At 51.0% G+C, this 21,257-nt stretch overlaps 1 protein-coding gene across 1 annotated transcript; it reads right to left on the reverse strand.

The window, feature by feature from the left end:
- Nucleotides 1–615: 615 nt before the first annotated feature.
- Nucleotides 616–20,055, reverse strand: ADRA1D (adrenoceptor alpha 1D; the record flags this gene model as incomplete). Its single annotated transcript, XM_081256185.1, has 2 exons — nt 18,356–20,055; nt 616–1,205 (listed from the first exon to the last, which is right to left on the reverse strand). The coding sequence occupies exons 1-2, from the start codon at nt 19,473–19,475 to the stop codon at nt 616–618; spliced, it is 1,710 nt and encodes a 569-aa protein (XP_081112311.1). The 5' UTR covers nt 19,476–20,055.
- Nucleotides 20,056–21,257: the final 1,202 nt, after the last annotated feature.

Raw genomic sequence — 21,257 nt, forward strand, 5'->3', positions numbered from 1 at the left:
CAGTAAGGCCCTTTGGGAGACAAAGTGAGGGGCAGGGCGGAGCCTCAGTAGGGCAAAGTGGGCCCACAGGTTAATACAACAGGCTTGTAGGACAGTCATCCAATCTGCCACCAAAGCTTGTGGGTGGCAATGGCAGGCCACTGGATTCCTCCAGTCTGCAGTAAGGATAAATTGTGTCCATTGAGAAGCTTTGGCCCCACTGACTTTTTCCGGAGGGGAGGCCTTGGGGGCAGCCAGGCAGGGCCTCTGTGCCCTTTCCTCCCCAAGAGGAGGGACAGGGCTGCCTGACCGTACTTGGGGCCATCTACCCAGGGTTCAAGGCATGGATGGGGCAGTGTTTCTCAAACAGGGATTGGAAGCAAATGGCCCCAAGGAGCCCTCAGCCTCTCCCTTGAAAGGAGGAGCTGGGGGCATCTGTGTCCAGGAGGGGGAGCCCATAACTTTCCACCCTTCAAGGGCTTCACCCACACCTCAGTTCCTCAGGGATTCTGGAGAGCAGTCGCCCTGATCAATTTCTGGGTCCTTGATTCTCACTGGCCTCTTGAACAAAGCCAGCCTCCATCTCCACACCCTTCTCCCACACCCAGCACACTCCTCGGCCTAACTCAGGGGTCCTTAAATATCAGTCTCCCGGAGATGGCTAGAGTTTGCCAGTTCGTAGGCCTGGCAGGTGGTGCCCTCAGCTGCCTCACTGCGGATGCCTAAGGACACAGCTTCCACCTCTAAGTGCAGGGCGCACGCAGCCTCTCTGGCATACTTCTTTTGCGACAGGCTGGAGACCTTGGCATGCAGCTGTGTGGTGGGTCTCCAGAATGGCCCGAGAAGCCTCCACTTGCGAAAGGCGCAGGGCGGCTTTTGACGGCCGACGACCGGAGCCTGCGCCTTGGGTGTGCCTGGGGAGCTGGGGGCTGAGGGCGCGGTGAGGGCCAGCAGGGCCCCGGAGGGTGTGGCGCCTGGGCCAGGAGCGTAGTCAGGCCGCGGGCCGCCATTCGAGGCTTGCCAGTGGTGACCGTAGATGCTCCAGAGGGGGCGGTGGTGCTGGCGACTACGATGGCATTGGCAGCGCAGGAGGCGGAGGAAGGCCCGCTTGAACTCCCGGCTGGAGCAAGGGTAGATGAGCGGGTTCACGCAACTGTTGAAGTAGCCCAGCCAGAAGATAACCTTGAAGACACCCTCTGAGGGCTTCAGCTGTGGGAACAGGGAGCCTGTGGGAAGCAGAGACCCAGGCTGGTTAGATGCTCAGGGAGAGGGAGTCCCAGGCAGCACCTGGTGCAAAGGGGCCACCCTCTCTGCACTACTCCCCCTTCCCCCAACCCTTTCAGGGGCCCTGGCCATTCATCAACCAGTGGCTCTCAAGATATCTCTCCTCAATGAGTCCCTGATATAATTCGAGGGTATCCATGAACTTGAATGAGAAAAAATAGTCGTCTTCAGCTTTACTGATGTTTACCTGAAATTGAGCATTTCCAGCTAGTGTAAGCAACAAACCTGAGTAGAATTAGACAAAACGATATGAAATCACTGTTTTGTAGCTCAAAACTGGTGCAATATTGGCAGTTTACCCCCTAATATTAGCAGTTGCTACAGATATTTTGGAATATTGTCTATGCTCCTCACTGTTTGGAAGTGTCAGTCACTAGAACACACCAGTAGATCTTGTTATTTAAAGCCTTCACATGGAAACACATTGGAGACTAAATCACAGATTTCAATTAAGTGAAGTCGATTTCATCTGCAATCCTTTGTATTTTATTTTTTGCATTTGAAAGAGTAACTCTGAGAAAGGCTCCATACACTTTGCCAGATGCCCAAGTAGTCCCTAGCATAAAAAGGGACTACTGAATTAAATGTTGACCAAGGCTTGCCTTCAGCCAGGCACTGTGCTGGGCTCTCATCAAACACCTGAGGCCTTGCTCTCCCGGTAGCAATGTGGATCACATATCATGGGGATGCAGGGGCGATGATGGTGGTGCTCAGTATATTGGGGTGGGGGGCTTCCAGGGTCTCAGGATGGACAGGAGCCAGGCAGGATGAGGAAGGGCAGAGGGTATCAGGAGTGGAAGGGACAGGTGGGCAAGAGGATAACAAGTTTGGGGCATGGGAATGTCCTGTAGGGTATGCTCAGAAAACTTCATTTGAGACAAATGGTGAAGGGCCTTAAATGCTGGGAAGTTTGGCTTTTATTTTGTGGGTAGTTAGGAGCCATGGATATTTTTGAGCAGGCAAGAGATAGAACCTAGAATTAAGCCTCAATAAACACAATGCCCATGAGCTGTCAGAATGCAAGATAGTGGGGCTGTCCCAGTGGAAGTGGGAAATGGTCAGGAAGGCTTCCGGGATGGCTTTGAAAGGGAGCAGAGTGCCAGGCAGGAGGAGGTGGGGGCACTGGGGTCTGAGCTGTGCCAGGAAGACCTTCCTCCCTGCATACCTTTCCCCTGTCTTCCCCACCATAGACCTCAAGGAGTCATGTCTCCAAAGGCACCTAACAAAATGCAAAGACATCATCCAGGAAGCAGAGGCCACTTTGTCACCCTCACTATCCTCAACATCAGCAGGAGTTGGGGGTAGGCGGCAGGAGCGTCCCATCCCAGGCAAAAGCTTCAGGTGTCTGCCAGGCTGAGCAGACCAGGGGTAGTGGTCCTTGACAAATCATGGGACCTGCTTTCTTTTCTCCTTGCCCTCAAAGAAATAAGAACAGTGTCCCCTACTGAGGGAGCAGAGGCACCATGCCTCCCTCTTTGACCTGGGGACCCTTGCATATCACCCACCTCCCACCCAGTGGGATTCCTGATGCTAAGAGACACTGTGGAGGAAGAGGAGTGTCAGGCAGTATTGCGTGGCACAGCATTTTCAAACCCTGGTCATGCAGCCTTGAGCAAGTTATTTGGCCGTGTAAGTCTCACTCTTCTTTTCTGTGAGATACACACAACAATTTCTCTGGAAGGGATTTTGTGATGATTCATAAATTTCAAGGCACAAGACTTCGCAGGTTTTTAGTAAATACTGGAGTCTGTTCACTCCCCCTTGCCCTACTTCTGTGGCTTTTGAGAGAGGAGACCTCAGCCCTGGGAAGGGACCCCATTCCCAGCTCTGGAGAGTGGCCAGAAACAGTAGCCGAGACCTGGTGGGTTTGGGGGAGGCTGGGGCATCAATCAGAATGTGTTAAGGAGATAATTTCCCTTGGGAGAAGAATTGGGCAGTTGTCCCTGGAATGTGGGGGCCACCAGTGTTGACCTTAGCCTCCAGGAAGGCAGGCTTCTGAACAGCATCCCTTAACGGCTGCAAAATAAGACAGAGTGCTGAAAATAACTTTCTGACTCAGGCTAGAATTCTTTTATATTTAGCCCAGGATGACAAATCAGGGGACTATGCTTTAAGCAGTAAGCCAAAAGCCAGCCAAAGGTCTTTGTTATTGGTGTGGTTTTGATTCGGATTGGTGGGCAACATGGCATATAGTAGTGTGGCCTGGGCCTTGTTTTAAGCATTAAAATTCTAATTCATGCTCAACCAACCTATGCAGAAGCCAGCTGCCAGCTGGGAATTCCTTGCACACAAAGGAGCTGGGATGCAAACTCAGCCTTTCAGCCCCAGGTTTTTCCTACTGTGTCCTGCTGAGGGTTCTGTCTTACTTTGGGCTCTCCCAGAAGCAGACCTGAGACAAGGATTCAAATGCAAGTTGTTAATTTGGAAGGTAAATGAAACACCAGTAGTGAAGTGTGATAAAAAGAGGGAAGGGAAGGAAGCCAATAAAAGGAGAGTTAACAAGTTAGTCACTGCTGTGGGCAGCTGGGGTGCAATCTCACTAGGAGCTCTGGGGGACTGGAGAACAGGATCAGTAAGGTGAGGGAGGTGAGGTATCTATACTCCCATTACCATAAGCCAGTGTTTGGGTTGCTCCCTCAGGGTGTTAATTTTCCATACTTCCTGCTTGCTGTGTGGGTGGACTGAGGATTTTGCTGGTCAGAGAAAGCTGCAGGCAAAGATATGGAGGCAGCTGCTGGGGCGGAAAGTGACCCATGTTCAGGGGGATGGGTGGGGCACTGACAGCAGCCACCACAATTTTGTTTCATTGCTGTCTGCCCTCTGTGCACAGACATCTTGCCTGGAAAATACAGACATCTGTGCCTTGGGCTCCAGCTTTCACAGGCAGGAGCTCCTAAGAGACTTTTACTCTGTTCCTTTCACATATGGCAGTCCTGAGCCTCACACCTACTTCTGCCCAGAGTGCTGCAGTCTACCCCCTACGCCTCCTTGCACCCTGTCTCACTCTTTGCTGCCTACCTGTCCCAACGTTCTCTCTTCTGCCCACAGCCTCTTTCAAGGATCTCTGGGTCGGGGGAGGGGGGATTGTGGGCACTTCCCTCCCCTTTGCCATGGACGAGGTGGGTAACTGTCCTGAGACTCCTGAGGGTGCTCACTGGCATTATCCCTGCAGCACTGCCTTGCTGTCAGGGCATCAGTGGACAAGCCCCTTCTCAGCCACTCCCAACTTTCTCCTCCTTCAGCCACTCTGAGTTATGGCCTCTTAGGTCGACCACTTGGTTTCACCTCTCTTGCCTTCACAGTCCTCTCCAGCTGCCCAGCACAAGCCTCTGCCAGCCCCGGAAGCCCAGCTACAGGAAAGCCTCAGTGGGTACATGGGGGCTCTGAGGCAAGGCCTCTGTCTCTCAGTACCTGGCACTCCCCTTCTCTGTCCTGAGCTGGCTCCCTCTCCTACTCCCCACATTGTCCACAGTCGTTCTTGCAGGCATAAAGCACAGCTGTGCTAACTCATCTTGGCAGTTGTCACTGGAAACAGGTGCTCATGGGACCCTCCTCTCAGCCTCCCGCCATCCAGGCGCCCAGCACCACCCCCTTGTTCTCCTTTCTCTTGCAATTCCCGCTTCTCTTCCGTCTTCATGTGCATCAGCTAAGTTGCCACACTGACTGCTCACTGCCCTCTGGCCACAGCGGGCTCCCCAGTCTTGTCTCTGTGCTTTTGCACAGGATCATCCTGGACTGCCCTTCCTCCTTCCTCCACCTGGTAGTGCTGGCTCCAGTGGCACCTCCTCCTGGGAGCCTTCGTCACACCACCCCTTCCCGACCCAGCAGAGTTAGTTGTATTCCCCCCTCCCCTAGCACATCTGTTCACTTCTCAATGCCAAGAACACTGCGGGTAACTACCGGTTTCCCATCTATCTGATCCTTAAATGGAGAGCTCCCCACACCATCCTTGGCACATCGTAGGTGCTCCACACATTCTGACCCCTCTCTTTCTGTCACACTCTGCATCCCATCCATCACCAACTCCTGTTAGTCCTGAATCCCCCACTTTGCACCATCCCCTGTTACCACCCTGGTCCCAGCTACTATCATCATCTACCGACAGTGCCCTTCCAAGTGGGCTCTCTGTTCCTGCCCCTGTGCCCCCCATAGTACCCTGTTCTCCACATAGTAGCTGGGGGTGTGTGTCCTTTTAAAACATAAGGCTGAGCAGTTCATTTCTTCACTTAAATCTATATTCCACTGCTGACTGCAGCTTTCTGTCCTCTCTTTTTTCTCATCTGAACTTTGACCTGCCAGCCCCTTGGATTTCTCCTATCATCTCTGCTTAGCTGAGACTTCTCCTCACTTGCACCCCAGCCATTCTTTCCTCAGTCCTTCCATGTGCATATCCTCCTGGATTTGGGTTGTATTTATCCAGCCAGAGCCTAACTCTGGAGAGATTCACTCACACTCTGAACACGCTTAGGGTCTCCAACCTCAGCCCTGTGTCCTGGCTTCAAGCAATCTTGCCACCCATCCTCAGCCCACTCCCCCACCACCTATTCCTGCACCAGCTCCTTTAAGCCTTTACCCCTCTCCACAGGCTCTGCAGTCTGCCCCTTTCCCTTCTCCAAAGCAGTTGATCTCACTTCCTGTTTCACAGAGAAAACAAGACAAAGAAGTTGGGCACTCACTCAAACCTTCTTTACCTGTCTTCCTCCTTGGTAAGAAAGGAGTCTTTCCTCCCACCCAAGCTTCATGTCCCTACTTGTGTTGTAGAGCTCTTGACCCATCAGTCACTTGTGAGCTTGCCTCTGTCACAGCTGCACCCTCTTTGCTGGTTCTCTGGCTATGACTTCATTCTCTCCACGCTTTCTATCCAAACATGCCATCTCCTCTTCCCCACCTGCTTTTCACTCCACTGTTTTGCCCCACTGCCCCACTCCACCCCAGCCCTCCCACATGCAGATACAGCTCTCATCCATCCTGGACACTTCTCATCTCACCCGGGGCTTCTGGGGTGCCATTCTCTTGGATTTTCTACTCCCTGTCAATTGCCTTTGCTCCTTCTTCCTCATGTCCCCACTGCTACGTGTAGGTGTGCCCTTATAAGAAGAGTCTTGTAATCTCTTCTCTTTGCATTCTCTTGGCAATTTCAGCCAGGCTTACTGACTTTTGGCTGGTAATGCCCACAGTTATATCTCCAGCTCAGTTTGCTCTCCCAAATTCTAGACTCATAGATCCAAGACTCACTGCCTCCCAGACATTTCCACTTGGATGTCTACTGGCATCTCACACTTATCCTTCCCTCATAAAGCTTACATTTCATAGGGAAAGACCAGCAATACATATGATAAACAAGGAAAATGCAAACGTATCAGATAATAAAACATGCTAATAAAAAACAAAGCAGGGAAGGAAGATACCTAGTGTGTATTTATGTATGTGTGTGCGTGTGGCTGGGGGTGGTGGTATAAATTTTGGGTAAACTGCTGAGAATATGACGTTTGAGTAAAGAGCTGAATGAGGCATGTGGACATTTTGGGGAAAAGCATTCCAGGTAGAGGAAACAGCAAGTGCAAAGGGCCTGAGGTGGCTCTCGTATGTTTGCAGAACGATGACAAGGCTAGTGTGGATAGAATGGAGTGACTGAATGCACAGCAGAAGGGGATGAGGTTGAAACTCAACCACTACCCTCCTCCCTGCACCCTCCTACCCTGTCTGAGACACAATCCCCTCTCCCCTTGAGTAATTCAGCAGCCGCCCGACTGTCTCTTGCATGTACCCTTGCAACCTGAAATCTACCCTCAACTTGGCAACTAGAATGATCCTTTAAAAATATTGGGTTGGGCAAAAGTTTTGTTCAGTTTTTTCCATAAGATGGCTCGAGTAGCGCTTAGTTGTCTTTAACTTCATTCAAAACAATTTTGTTAGATTGTATTGTGACAGCTGTCATATCAGCGTGCATTTAAAAACAAACTTATCAAAGTTGGTGTATTTTTATGTAGCTATTTTAATATTGAAGATGGAAGAAAAAAAGCATCATTTACAGCGTATTAGGCTTTATTATTTCAAGAAAGGTAAAAATGCAACTGAAACGCAAAAAAATATTTGTGCAGTGTATGGAAAAGGTGCTGTGACTGATCGAACGTGTCAAAAGTGGTTTGTGAAGTTTCACGCTGGAGATTTCTTGCTGGACGATGCTCCATGGTCGGGTAGACCAGTTGAAGCTGACAGGGATCAAATCGAGACATTAATTGAGGACATCACCATTATACCATGCGGGAGATAGCTGACATACTCAAAATATCCAAATCAAGTGTTGAAAATCATTTGCACCAGCTTGGTTATGTGAATCGCTTTGATGTTTGGGTTCCACAGAAGTTAAGTGAAAAAACCTTCTTGACTGTATTTCCACGTGATTCTCTACTTACACGTAACGAAAAGTTTCCGTTTTAAAACAAATTGTGACGGGCGATGAAAAGTGGATACTGGAAGAGATGGTGGGGCAAGCAAAATGAACCACCACCAACCACACCAAAGGCCGGTCTTCATCCAAAGAAGATGATGTTGTGTATATGGTGGGATTGGAAGGGAGTCCTCTATTATGAGCTCCTTCTAGAAAACCAAACGATTAATTCCAACAAGTACTGCTCCCAATTAGACCAACTGAAAGCAGCACTCAACAAAAACCATCTGGAATTAGTCAACAGAAAATGCATAATCTTCCATCAGGATAACGCAAGGCCACATGTTTCTTTGATGACCAGGCAAAAACTGTTACATCTTGGGTGGGAAGTTCTGATCCATTGACCATATTCACCAGACATTGCACCTTCAGATTTCCATTTTTTTCAGGCTTTACAAAATTCTCTTAATGGAAAAAATTTCAATTCCCTGGAAGACTGTAAAAGGAACAGTTCTTTGCTCAAAAAGATAAAAAGTTTTGGGAAGATGGAATTATGAAGTTGTCTGAAAAATTTCAGAAGGTAGTGGAACAAAACAGTGAATATGTTGTTCAATAAAGTTCTGGGTGAAAATAAAGCTGTGTCTTTTATTTTTACTTAAAACCCGAAGGAATTTTTGGCCAACCCAATAGAAATAGATCATGTCACTCCTCAAGCTCAAAACCCTCTAAGGGCTGCCATTCCCCCTCACAGCTCAACATGTGGTCCCCTGACCCCCTGACATCCTCTCCTACCCACCCCTCCCGACTCTGTTCCAGCCACACCACCCTCCTTTTGCTTCTTGGACATGCCAGACACACTCCCACCTTGGGCCTTTGCATTTGCTTTTCCCCAGAATCTTCTTACCCCAGAAATCCACGTGGCTCCCTGACCTCACATCTAAAATTGCAGTGTGCCTGGAAACAACTCAAGGGCCCACCAACAGATGACTGGTTTAAGATGATGTGGTATATATAAACAATGGAATATTACTCAGCCATAAAAAGAATGAAATATTGTCACTTGCAGAAACATGGATGGACCTAGAGATTGTCATACTAAGTGAAGTAAGTCAGAGAAAGACAAATATTATATGATATGACTTACATGTGGAATCTAAAAAATAATACAAATGAATCTATATACAAAACAGAAACAGACTCACAGACATAGAAAACAAACTTATAGTTACCAAAGGGGAGAGGGAGGGAGGGAGGGACAAATTAGGAGTGTGAGATTAACAGACACAAACTACTATACATAAAATAGATAAGCAACAATAATTTACTGTATAACACATGGGACTGTATTCCGTACCTCATAATAATCTATAAAGGAAAATAATCTGAAAAAAAACCCTGAATCACTTTGCTATGCAACTGAAAACAACACGATATTATAAATCAACTACAATAAAAAAAAATTGCAGTGTCCCCCACCCCATACTCCCCATCTCCCTCAGCTGGCTCTACCTGTGGCCCTTATCACCTTCTCTTGTACTATTTGAGTTATTCTTCATTTTGTCTATCACCTTTCTCCCTGCAGTAAGAGTCCATGGGGCAGGACTAGTGTCTGTTTTGCTTGGTGCTGCACTCCCATTGCCCAGAAGACCTCATGAACACACTGAACACAGTAGGTGCTCAACACTTGCTGAGTTTGCTGAATGAGTCCCTCTTTCCTACCCTATATGTCACCATGTCTGGTACATTCAATTTTCTCTCTAGTGGGGTCCCTCCCTTCATCTCATTCCTGAAGCATTTGCTGGCTCTGGCATCTCATTTTGTCTACATGGCTGTGACAGACCCCAGTGGTCCCTTGTCTCCTCTACTCTGCACACAGCTGCTGGAGACTTATTGTAAAAAAAAATGGTTTCTCTCCTTTCCCCTCTGAAAACCGTTGGCTTCTAATGGCTCTGAGGAATAAACCCAAATTTTCTTGTGTTGCATTCAAGTCTTTTTAGAATCCTAAGCTGTCTTCAGCTTACATCCCTCCCAAATTGGCCATACGAAGCCACAAGCATGTCTTCCCACAGAGGCTGGGCTCCTTCTGCCTTCCTGCATGGCTCTAACTGCTCCCACGGTGCTTTCTGCTTCCTCCCACCCATCCCTCCAGCCCAGGTCAGGTGTCCTCCCCCACCAAGCCTGGGTTAGGTGCCCTTTTATGCATGCCTGCATCTTAACAAATAAAATTTGTTACTGCTCTATCTACTCTCCTAGACTCCAGGTTTCTTGAGGACAGGGATGGGATTAATCATTCTTTTCATCCCAGCCTCTAACACACTTGCCTGATCCAGAGCAGGGGTCGTAAAGTATCTGTTGAGTGAGTGAATAAGTGCTGTTTGGGTAGATGTAGGTAACCTCTAAAGTTACAAGGAAGGAAATGGGAGCTCACGCTTGCTTTCTGAGTGTTCAGTACCTACCAGGCTCCATGCTGGGCCGTGTATGTAGCACTTCTCATTTAATTCTCATGGCATTAGCATCCCACTTTGCAGAGATTCTAGTTTTTTCCGGAGGGCAAGTGGCAGCATCAGAATTTGAACCTGCATCAGTCTAGCCCTAAAGTGCTTGGTCTTCCCATGACATCATGCAAAGAGAAAAAAAACTTCCCCTGGTCTTCAAGGGGTCCTGGGGTCAGGATCCACAAAGACTCACTTAATACCTTCCAGCAGCTGCTCCACAAGCAGCATGCCCATCCCTACCTCTGGACTTTCGTACATTTGGCCTGGTCTGGAAGATGGCCCTCTTCCTTTCTCCATAGCAGGTCTCTCCAGTTCTTCAGACTTGGGAGTAGAACCACCTCTCCAGGAGCAGTTCTGTGATTAATTCCACTCCCGGGGTCTGCGGAGGTGAGAGTGGTTTCTGGAGTGTGTGTGCCTTGAGCACTTCTTGATTCTGCCTCCACCAAGTGGCATTCATTGGTCTTCTCTATGGCCTTTAGGGTGGCCTGTGGGGGCTGCCACATTGAATTTCGGCTCCTGTGCACGCATGCCCATCCAGAACACTCAGAAAGGCTGGGCTGTTGCCTGCTCGCTGCATCTCAGGAAACAGACCCCAGCCTCCTGGGAGGAGCCCCAGAAAGCCACTTGGCCATCTCCTTCCCCTTCTTCAAGTCTTTGCTCAAAAGTCACCTTTAAGGTTTGAAGTTGATGCTATTAGTGGCCCACCCAGGTGCCCCTGGTCCCTAGCTACTGTGAGTGCTGGCTGCTAATGGCTTATAGTTGGCTGCTAATGGAGAATTGCCCTTGACCAATGGGAGCTGCTTCAACTGGGAGATGACACCTTCTCACCAAGGTGGCAGCCCACAGCCAGTGATAGACTGAGTGGCGTTGGAAAAGGCCAGACTCCTTGTCTCGAGGTGGCACAATTCTCTGCTATCATTCTTGTTCCAGGGATCAGGCTGAGGCCAGACTTTGAGACCATATCCTGGGTTTAGCTCTTTTCTGACTTATCCTGCTTCCCTCCCTCCCAGGTACCTCCTGAGAGCTTCCCTCAATCCATCACTCGCATAAGAACTCCTGTCTCAGGCTCTACATACAGGGATGTGACCCAGGACACTCTTTGCATGGATGTGTCTTCAAGCTCTCTTGATTGGTCCTAAACCTATAATCCAGGGATTAGCTCTTGGTCACTGTTTCAACTCTTCCGCCCACTGCTGCGAAAGGCAGGGCATGAATTTCCATATTGATGTCCATTTCTCTCCACTCAGCAGGCAGGCTGGAGCTCAGGAATGAACACATTGACCTACCTATAAGGAGAGGTGGTCAGGATGTAGGTAGGAGATGACTGCAAACACAACTCTTGCCTGCTTCTCTCTGCTCCTCGGCCTTTTCTTGCATGTATCCATCAAGCTTGTTCCCACCTGCCTTCCCCTATTCCCTGTTTTTGGGTGCCTTGGTCAGGAGTCTAACCTAGTGTCCAGGGATGCTGAACATACACTAGTCAGAAGAGGCAGGGCCTCTCCTGTGTCAGCAGGTTACCCCACTCTTTGGCATGTTGGCTGGGCTAGCCTGGCCTGCACACTGTTGGGGAAACTAAGGCAGGCTGAGATTGGTGGCGGAGGTCTGCAGCCTTATCACAGGCCAGTCCCCTCTCCTAAGTAAGAGCAATGTCCAGGCCCAGGAGATGCTGCTGAGATGCCGGTTAAGGCTGGAACTGGCCAATCTGGCCAAGCCTCTCTGAGGAGTGACAGTGCTGAAGCCAAGGGGAGACTGTGTGATTAACAGCACTCTTTTGGCATCAACAGAAGGGAACTTGTTCTTATCAGAATGTCAGAATTCACAGCCAGTCTTGTTCATAGCTTGCAGCCAACCATGAACTATTAGGCTGCACCCCAGCCTTTTCCCCTTTCCCACCTCCTCCCTCACCAGTGACTTTTCTATCCACAAGCAGCCATTTTCTCTAGCCAGAAAGAAATAGAGGGGTTAAAAATACCATGTACCATATTCAGGTCTTTCTCCGCCAACAGGGCTAGCAGAGATGGAATTCCCAGTCCTAGACTCCCTTTCTCTCTCTTAGTTCTTTCAGCTGCTCACTCAGTGCTTCTGACTCTAGAACTCAATTGCACCTTCCCCAAGAGAGGCTGGGAAGCAGCGGACCTCTTTGCAATATTTTAAAGGGTTGGCCTCTCTCATAAGGCACATTTGAGCTGAGACCTGAAGACCCTCTGAGGGAGTGAGTCATGCATCTACCTGAAGAAAGAGAATTCCAGACAGAAGAGAGGGCATGTGCAAAGGCCCTGAGGCAGCAGGGTACTGCACACGTTCAAGGACAACCAAGAAGTTAGGACTGCTGAAACAGAGAAGGGGAGGGAGAGATGGTAAGAAATAAGGCCATTTTGAATCAGAGGCAATCATGGAAGGCTGTCGGGAAGAGGTGACCTGAATAGGGTCCAGGTCTCAGACGGATTATAAAGACACGGAGTTGAGGATATTGTGGGGCTAGCTGTGTCAAGCCAAATCTCTTGAATTCTTGCATTGCCAATCTTCCATGGTGAGAGGTAACTGGTGGCTCGTCTGGCTTGAGACAGACAAGGAATACATCAGAAGTCCTTCTGTGCCCTGTGTTTACCTCAGGATCCTTGAGCTCTGTGGGGCTGGTCTAGAGCTACTGGTCTGGCCCTGGACATCATTCTGCAGCTGTGAGGATTGGCAGGGAGGGGTAGTTCCTAGAGCCACAGAGGCTGCCTGGTGGGGCCCAAGGCAGGGAGATGAGTCACAGACCTGTTCAGTGTCCTACACTGGACCCCACCCATTCCCCTTCAGCTCTTCTCCCTCCCCTTCTCCCCTCTCTCTCTCTCCACCTTCCCTCTCTCCCCCTCTTTTCCACTCTTGTCACTTCTTAACTCATTCCCTGATCTGTGGCCTTGGAGTGGTCACACCCCAAGCTCTGCGTGCCCAAGGCTGAAGTCCCTGCCAGATGGCCCTTGTGCTCGGCTGAACATGACCCTGATCTGAACATGAACTTGTCAGTTCTCAGGCCACACTGGCAAATGGCTCATGAGTTGGAGCAGATCAGTACTTTTGCCAGAGGAGAGAAGTTCCCAGACAGTGGTTGCTCTGTCCAGGAGTCCCAGCACTGAATTGCTGGGGCATTGCCCACTAGGTCCCAATGCTGGCTCTCAGGGGTCCAGGCCAATGTTCTACTGGGTCACCATTTACAAAGGAGGGCAGGCAAATCCTCTAGCATTCAAGGAGATCTTTTTGGTGGGCATATAGCTCATGAAGCAGGATGGGGCAGGGTTCAGGTGGGGTCAGAAGTGGGCTCAGGAACTCAGAGACTTTCCCATGAGGAGTGGGCTCAAGGGCTCTGGCTGTCTGGGAGGACCAAGCCACACAGGAAGTGGTCATGTCCTATGGCAATGCTCAGGGCCTTCATGGCCAGGATCTAGGGCAGAAGCGAACCTGGAGCTGAGCCTGGGGGGAGGTAAGCAGGTGCTGAGGCATTTGGTGAGATTTAAAGCTTAAAGCATGGCTGTCAACTGACCCTTAACCCTGGCTTCAGTTTGACCTCTGATCTCTGACCTAGGCAGGAAGTAACAAGAACTCTAGGGCCAAGGGTACCTATTGGCCAACCCCAAAACAGTGATGTCTATAATGTGTGACAGATTTAAAAATCACTTTTAACATGGTACTAAAAAACCTATTGGTCCCCTTTGGAAAGATTGCTAGGAAATTGACTCTTCTTTTGATAAAGGAGAGCATCGAGCAGCTCTCCTGATTTTCCTGTATGGACTCTATTTCAAGTGACCAAACAGCTAGTGGTGAATTCTTTTTAGAATTTTAGTCTACAAATGCAGAAGGAATGACAGAATTTGGATATCACCACTTTCAGTCCCAGTGATATAATGGGTCCAGGCCATTGTCAATGGCTGCTAAAACTAGCAGGTGAAAAGCTGATGGAACATTTTATAATGAATGAATCAGGCTGACTGCATCTGAACCCCTGATCAATCTTAACATCACAGAAGAAAAGAAATCTTGTCCCAAACACTGAACTTGAATCTGATCAAGCCAGTTTACAGGAAGTACAGGGAACAAGGGGACACATTAAATGGCACTAATAGGGATGCAAACTCCAAAATGTGGGCAACTCCTTTGGGACGAACAATCTGGTTTCTTCACCAAATAAGCTGAAAGGGAAAAGGTGGGGGTAGGGGAATCTTATTAATCAAAGAAACTGAGGAGACAAATGAAGTGCATGCAACGTATGTACTTTTTTTTTTGGACCCTGATTCAAACAAATAAACTAAAATTTTATAAGGAAATCAGCAACATTTGAACACTAAGATATTTGGTACTATTAAACCACTATTTTTTGTGTTATAATGGATTGTGGTTATTTTTAAAAAGTTCTTCTAGAAATATACATTGAAGAATTTACAGATGAACTGATATGGTGTCTGGGATTTTCTTCAAAATAATAAGCAGTGGTGGAAAGTGGGCGGGGGTTGAAATGAATGAAGATCAGCCTTGGGTTGATACTTGTTGAAGCTGGGGCCATCACACAGTTCTGTCTACTTATGTGTTTGAAGCTATCCATGATTTTTAAAAATGGAAAAAGCTCATTGCTTGTTCATAATAGTCACTCACTTTTTTAGGTCACATAAATGAGGGGTGACCCCCAATGCATTGCGAGTAAGGGAGGTCTCTGCTTACACAGAGGCTGTTATACTAAGTGAAATAAGCCAGTCACAGAAGGACTGCATGACTCCACTTCCATGAGGTATCTAAAATAGTCAAATTCAAAGAAAGAGTGGAATGGTGGGTGCCAGGGGCTGAGGGGAGGGGGAAATGGGGAGTTGCTAATCAATAGGCATAAAGTTTTAGTTAAGCAAGATGAATTAATTCTACAGATCTGCTGTACAACCTTGTGCCTAGAGTTAAAAATACCGCATGCTTAAAAATTTGTTAAAAGGGTAGATCTCATGTTGTGTTCTTACCACAGGAATAATAATAATAATAACAGTAAAGATAGAGGGCTGTGCTTTGTCAACCAGATCCTCGGCATGGAAGGATGTGAAAAGGCCATGGGTTCTGCCACTTCTTCCTTCTATACACACACTGACCAAGCATCTACTATGTGCCATGTGCCACAAAGGCACAGATAGGAGATATAATGCCAGCCTCTTCTTCAGGCTTTTGGGCCAGGGAACAGTAATGCCATTCCTGAGAACTTGCTGCAGTGCACCCCCTGCCTCTCTCCCTGAGTCTGTGGACCCTGCGCCACCTCAGGGAGCCTGTGGAGATGGATCCTTCAGCACTTGGCCAGCACTCTGAGACGCAAATGCTGAATCTGCCCTCCACACCTGGCTGCCAAAGTGTGATTTCCAGCCTGGACACCAATTCCTCAGATGACTCACAACCTCCTCCTGCCTCCTCCCGCCTTCTCTCCCTCTCTCTCTCTCATTAAGGCATAAGATACTGACAGTTAAGTTTATAAAGTGTGTACATTTTAAGAGTACAGACAGATGACTTTACATATATATTCACCAGTGTAGTCACTGCCTAGCTCGAGTCACAGACAGGGAAACAGAGGTGTGGGGGATGACCCCTAGTCCTTCTCTGAGCCCCTCAGGATTTTAGGCGCCCTGTGCTTGTGTCCCATTCTTTCCTGCCCAGCAACTTGGGCCCCAATGGCCCCACAGGTCAGCATACCTTGTCTGTATCTCTCTCTGCTGCAGCTCTGGCTTGACTAAAACATTTCAGGTGATAGATGGCTGTTCATGGCCCCCTGTGCCGGTGTACCCCTGGGACCCTGGGCCCACTTCCTAAAGCTTTCGATATCCTCCGGGCTATTGGGGCTGCTCACTGGCCATGTCACTGCTGTGGCTGGGGCTCCTGCTTCCACTTGGCTTTGTGTGTGGAGATGTGGGTGAAGGGCACCCTGGGTCTGTTCAACAACCCCAGGTTGTGGCCCTACTGGGCACCTTCATTTCCATGGCCTGTGGCCCTTGCTGGCACACAGTGCTTTTTCTCAATCCTCCCACGTTTGCTGTTCCTCACACCTGGTGTGGGAACCAGGGCCTGCAAGGAGGGCAGTACCACCTTCTCCTGGCTGCCCCCTTCTCTGCCTCCTTCTGGGTTCTTTCAAAGTGGGTACTCCCCAAGGCTCCTTCCACAGCCCGTCTCTTCTCTTTGTCCATCCATCCTCTTTCTGGGAGACTGTACCCCACACTCCTGCTTCTGCAACCATATCCATCCTTGGTCCCCTTATCTAAGTTTCCAACCTCCTCTTCCCCCAAGCACATACTGGCACCTCCTACCAAAATATGCCAGCCCCTTGGATTCCACATTCAACCCCAAAAGTTGCTGCTCACAATGTTCCCTGTTCCTCCAAAGATGCCTCCCTCCTCCCAGGCCTGGCCCCAGAGCTCCTGGGGGGCGGGTTGCTCCTGGCCCCCCTTCTTCCTGCACAACCCTCAGGCCACTCCTACTTGTAGCACAGGCTCTGTCCTCCTGTTCTCTCTGCTGTCCTGCCCTCCAAGCCACATCATGGCAGATCAGAATATTCTGTTTCCCTGCTTGGCCTCTGTCCTGCTTGCTCGTTATTACCAGATTCCACTAAATTCAGCTGTATCGTGGCCCTGGGCTTTGTTCTAGACTTGGTGAGATGCCATGGGAGGCTGGGCACAGTGCAGACCGGCAGGAAGGGAGAGGCAAGATAGCCCCAGGTTTCCCACACAAGGTGTGAGGAGCAGCAGAGATGAGGGGTTGAGGAAGAGCAGTGTCTGCCAACAAGGGCAGAGGCCATGGAGACTTAGGGATGACTTTTTGGAAGAGGGAGACATGATCTCGACCTCAAAAAACAGTAGCCTTTTGCAGTGTTGACTGTAACAGCGAAAAATTAGAAAAACCAAACACTCAGCAGGAGACTGCATCAACACACCATGGCATACTCTCAAACAGAATACTATACTGTTGCTAAAATAACCAGAATGGATAAATCTCAACGACAAAACATTGGGTGAAAAGGGCAAACTGAAGATGGATGTGCACAGCTGGTGCAATTGATATAAGCCCAAAGGACACACAAAACAATGCTATTTATTATTATGGATTCAGGTGTTTGTAGTAAGAGTATAAACGTGTGTGGGAGTGATAATCACCAGATTTATCTCTGCGGAGAGAGGGAGAAAATGAGGAAGGGACAGGAGGAGGGAACTTAGTTGTGGCTGTTCAGTTTATTTGAAAAGAGAGAGAGGAAGTGATCTGAGGCAAATATGGCGAAATGTTATCATCTGTTCCATGTGGGTGATTACAGGTACATGGAAGGTCCTGGCTTAGGCTGGCTGGTTGCACCTGTGGGTGAAGTGACTCAGGGCAAATGCAACCCCATAGATGCTGTTCCCTTTCTTCTCCCTGTGCTGACCGAGCCCCAAGGCTTCCAGGAAGGGCCTCAAGGCATGGGAGGAAGGTCCTGAGAACAGCTGCCCACCTCCCAGGACTACAGGAAAGCCTGTGAAAGAAATAGCAAAGTTCTCCAGAAGTGCTAGGACTCCGTAAATTTAAGAAACTACGATGAACAATATTAACTTTCCACTTCATAAGATGCCCTTTCCCTTTCTTTCTCACCCCCACACAGACACACCCCCCCCCCGCCCCCGCCAAGAGGAGATTTCAGAAATGAGAGCCCACAGCATTCACAAATACCAGCTGGGGAGGGCCTCCCAGGGGGGCCCAGCTTCCAAACTGAGAGAAAGCAGGTGGCTTCCGGTGTCTGCTGATATTCACGTAGGCTGGCCAGGGATTGCTGCCCATGAATGAACGTAGGCCCTGGTGGTGGAGGGAGGGAGATATGTAGACAAGAACATACACTGCTTGCCACATACTACGGGAGCAGATGCCTGCACAGATTTCCACTGACGTTTTGTATTTAGAGGAGTTGGGAGTGTAAAACAAGCCCAGGGCTTGTAATGGCAGTGAAGAAGGGGGAAGGCCAGAAAAGTTAGAAGCTCATAAAACAAATCCTGCAAGCATGAAGAGCCTATTTGTGTCCCACAAAGCAGCACGCGCACACGTCTAAGAGACCAGGCAGTAAACATTCATTCCATGTTCAGGTGGAGAGTCACCCTCCACTGGGAAGGGCCATCCAAGTCTGGGTGCCAGGAAGGGATGGTCACAGGCTCAGGGAGGAAGAGAAGGGGCTGGTGGGAGAGGGGTCACTCACCCAGTGGCAGGACGAAGAAAAAGGGGAACCAGCAGAGCACGAAGACACCCACGACGATGGCCAGTGTCTTGGCCGCCTTCTTCTCACGGGAGAACTTGAGCAGACGCACCGACAGTGAGCTGCGGAAGGTGTGGCCCTTGGCGCTGCGCATCCCACCGTGGGCTCCGTCTGAGCCAGTGCTTGCGCCGCGACAGTGGATGCGCAGCACCACCTCTGAGGCCTTGCCCCGCTCGCGCTTGACTCCCGCCTCCAGGCTGCGCGTGGTGCTTCGCGCTACCACATACACGCGGCAGTACATGACCACAATGACGGCCATAGGCAGGTAGAAAGAGCACAGGGAGGAGAAAACAGCGTATCCCGCCTCCTCCGTGATGCCGCAGAAGCGCTCGTCAGGGGGCACCGGTTCCTTCCAGCCCAGCAGCGGCCCCACAGACACCACGAGGGCTACGGCCCAGAGCAGCGCCAGGATGGCGGCCGCCTTGCGCTCGGTCATGATGGCTGGGTACTTGAGAGAGTGGCGCACGCCCACGTACCGGTCCACTGAGATTGTGCAGAGGCTGAGGATGGAGGCCGTGCAGCACAGCACATCCACGGCGGCCCACACGTCGCAGAAGGCCCGGCCGAAGGCCCAGAAGCCCAGAACCTCCATGGTGGCCGAGAAGGGGAGTACTGTGGCACTCAGCAGCAGGTCGGCCACGGCCAGGTTCACTATGAAATAGTTTGTGACCGTCTGCAGGTGGCGGTTGCAGGCCACGGAGAGGATGACCATCAGGTTGCCCGCCACGGCCGTGAGGATGAAGGCGGCCAGGAAGACGCCCACGCCCACGCCCTGCGCACTCACCACCAGCCCCCCGACGGCCGCCGTGCCGTTCACCTCGCCGCCGGCGCCGGTGCCCCCCGGCTCCCCAGCGGAGCTCCGGTTGTCCTCGCCGCTGCCCGCGCCCACCACGCCGCCGCCGCTGCTACCGCCTGCGGTCACCCGCACGCCGTCCACCGCCCGGCCCTCCGAGGCGGCCGCGCCGCCCGCGCCACCCCCACCACCGCCCGCGCTGGAGCTCCCGGCGCTGCTGTCGGAGCAGGGTCCCTCGAAACTGACGTTCAGAAGATAGCGGAAAGTCATCTCAACGCGCGGCCGTCGGGGGCCGGGCCTAGGCGCAGGACGAGCGACTGGTAGGGCTGGGGGCTCCGGCTCCAGACCCGCGCGCTGGTCCTGTCGGGGTCCTGCCTCAGTTCCTGTGACGTGGAGCACTACTGCCCGCAAGCGGAGCGGGCGGCCGCGGAGTGGGACCGAAGAGCCGGGGCTAGCGACGCGCGCCTCTCTCGCAGAGAGCGGGCAAAGCGGCGGCTCGGGGACGGGCGGTGCGGGCGGCGACCCCTGAGGTGCTAGCTACTGGGCGCGGGGCCGGGACGGAGGAAGGGCAGCGCCGGGGATGAGGAGGGGGCGCTGGCACCGAGGGACCCGGCGCCACACTTGCCGGAAGAAGGGGATCTGCGCTCTGGGCGAGCTGGCGTTCCGGGGTCCCAAGGGGCGGTGGCACTGGCTCGCGCTCCGACCCCGCGGAAGCCACCCCCGCCGCGCCGCGGGTGCTCACGCCCGCCCTCTCCCCTCGCGGTCCGCTCCCTTCCACCTCCCGCGCCCCTTCCCGGCCTCCTCCCTCTTACCACTCAGTTAAGTCTCCCTCCCGCCCTTTCCCCAGCGTCTCGGTCACTGCTGGTGCCCTTGGGCGAGCCGAGTGTAGAAGGTGCGATTCCCGGGTCCCCGGACTCCCGGCTCCGGCCGCCAGAGAGCAGCAAGCGCCTGGGATCTGCAGCCTGCTGACTGGACCGCGCCATGCCGCGGCGGGTCTCTTCCAGGGAGAGCCCGGATGGATCTGCTGCACCTCCTTCCTTCTCTCAGGGGACTGGACAAAGGAGGGTCTCAAACACCTCTGTCCAGTGCCGTGGCGTGGAGAGCTCCAGAGGGTGTCGGAAGCTTTGCGGGCCTATGATGGACGAAGGAACAAGAGACTACTTACATGGTTACAGCCTTCAGACCCTGCCCAAGACACACTGGTCTGCATACACCAACTTCTGCACTGTTACTTTACTCCATATCGGATGTCGAAATAAAACTTCCCATTGCTACACTAAATAAGTGGCCTCCTTCTAGGGAGGGAGGGTTTAAGTGCTGGAGGGTGGGAAAGGCCACTTGGCGGGATGGTTAAAGGAGGTGGGGCAGACAGTCTGGCTCCAAATCTAGGCTCCGCCCTATGTTAGCTGTTTGACCTCTTTGTGTCTTAATTTCTCATCTGTAAAATGAAGATAAGAGTAGTGTCTACCTACCGGCGTGAAGACTTAATGAATTAATATCTGTTAGGACCCTAGAGCAGTGCCTCTATTTGTTAGCTGAGTGGGACTACGCAGGGCAGGATTTGAACCGGTAGGACAGAGGATAGACGGAATGTGGAGCTGGTATGAACCCAGGCCACAGGTGGGGGAGTGGGTTTGAGGAGCCTCTTGTTGACTAACAAGACTGGGTAGGGAGAAACAAAAAGAGACCATTCCTTTGGCCAACATAAAAATATTAACCAGGCTGCTGTCATGTGTCAAGCTATGTTGGACACTCTGGGTGGCAGGGGAGGGGGGAATTGCAGGGAGAATAATGCCACCAAGTACGTGCAGGATGAGGAAGTCTTGAGCCATGCCGGGGAGATGAGGACATGTTTAGAGAGGTATCTGGGAGGGGGCAGAGAACTCATGGCCTCAGTGCCCACTAGCTGTGAATGACATCTCAGGATGTATGAGAATCCTAGATGAGAAGGTGCTTTGGAGAAAAGCAGAAAAATGGGGGAAATGGGAGAGATGGGTAACCACCCCTTCCCATCCCCTCCCCAGCCTAGGAAGCCAAAGCTGTTATAGTCAT

The sequence above is a fragment of the Mesoplodon bidens genome (assembly GCF_964165515.1).
Source record: "Mesoplodon bidens genome assembly, chromosome: 15".
In the NCBI taxonomy this organism is placed as follows: Eukaryota; Metazoa; Chordata; class Mammalia; order Artiodactyla; family Ziphiidae; genus Mesoplodon; species Mesoplodon bidens.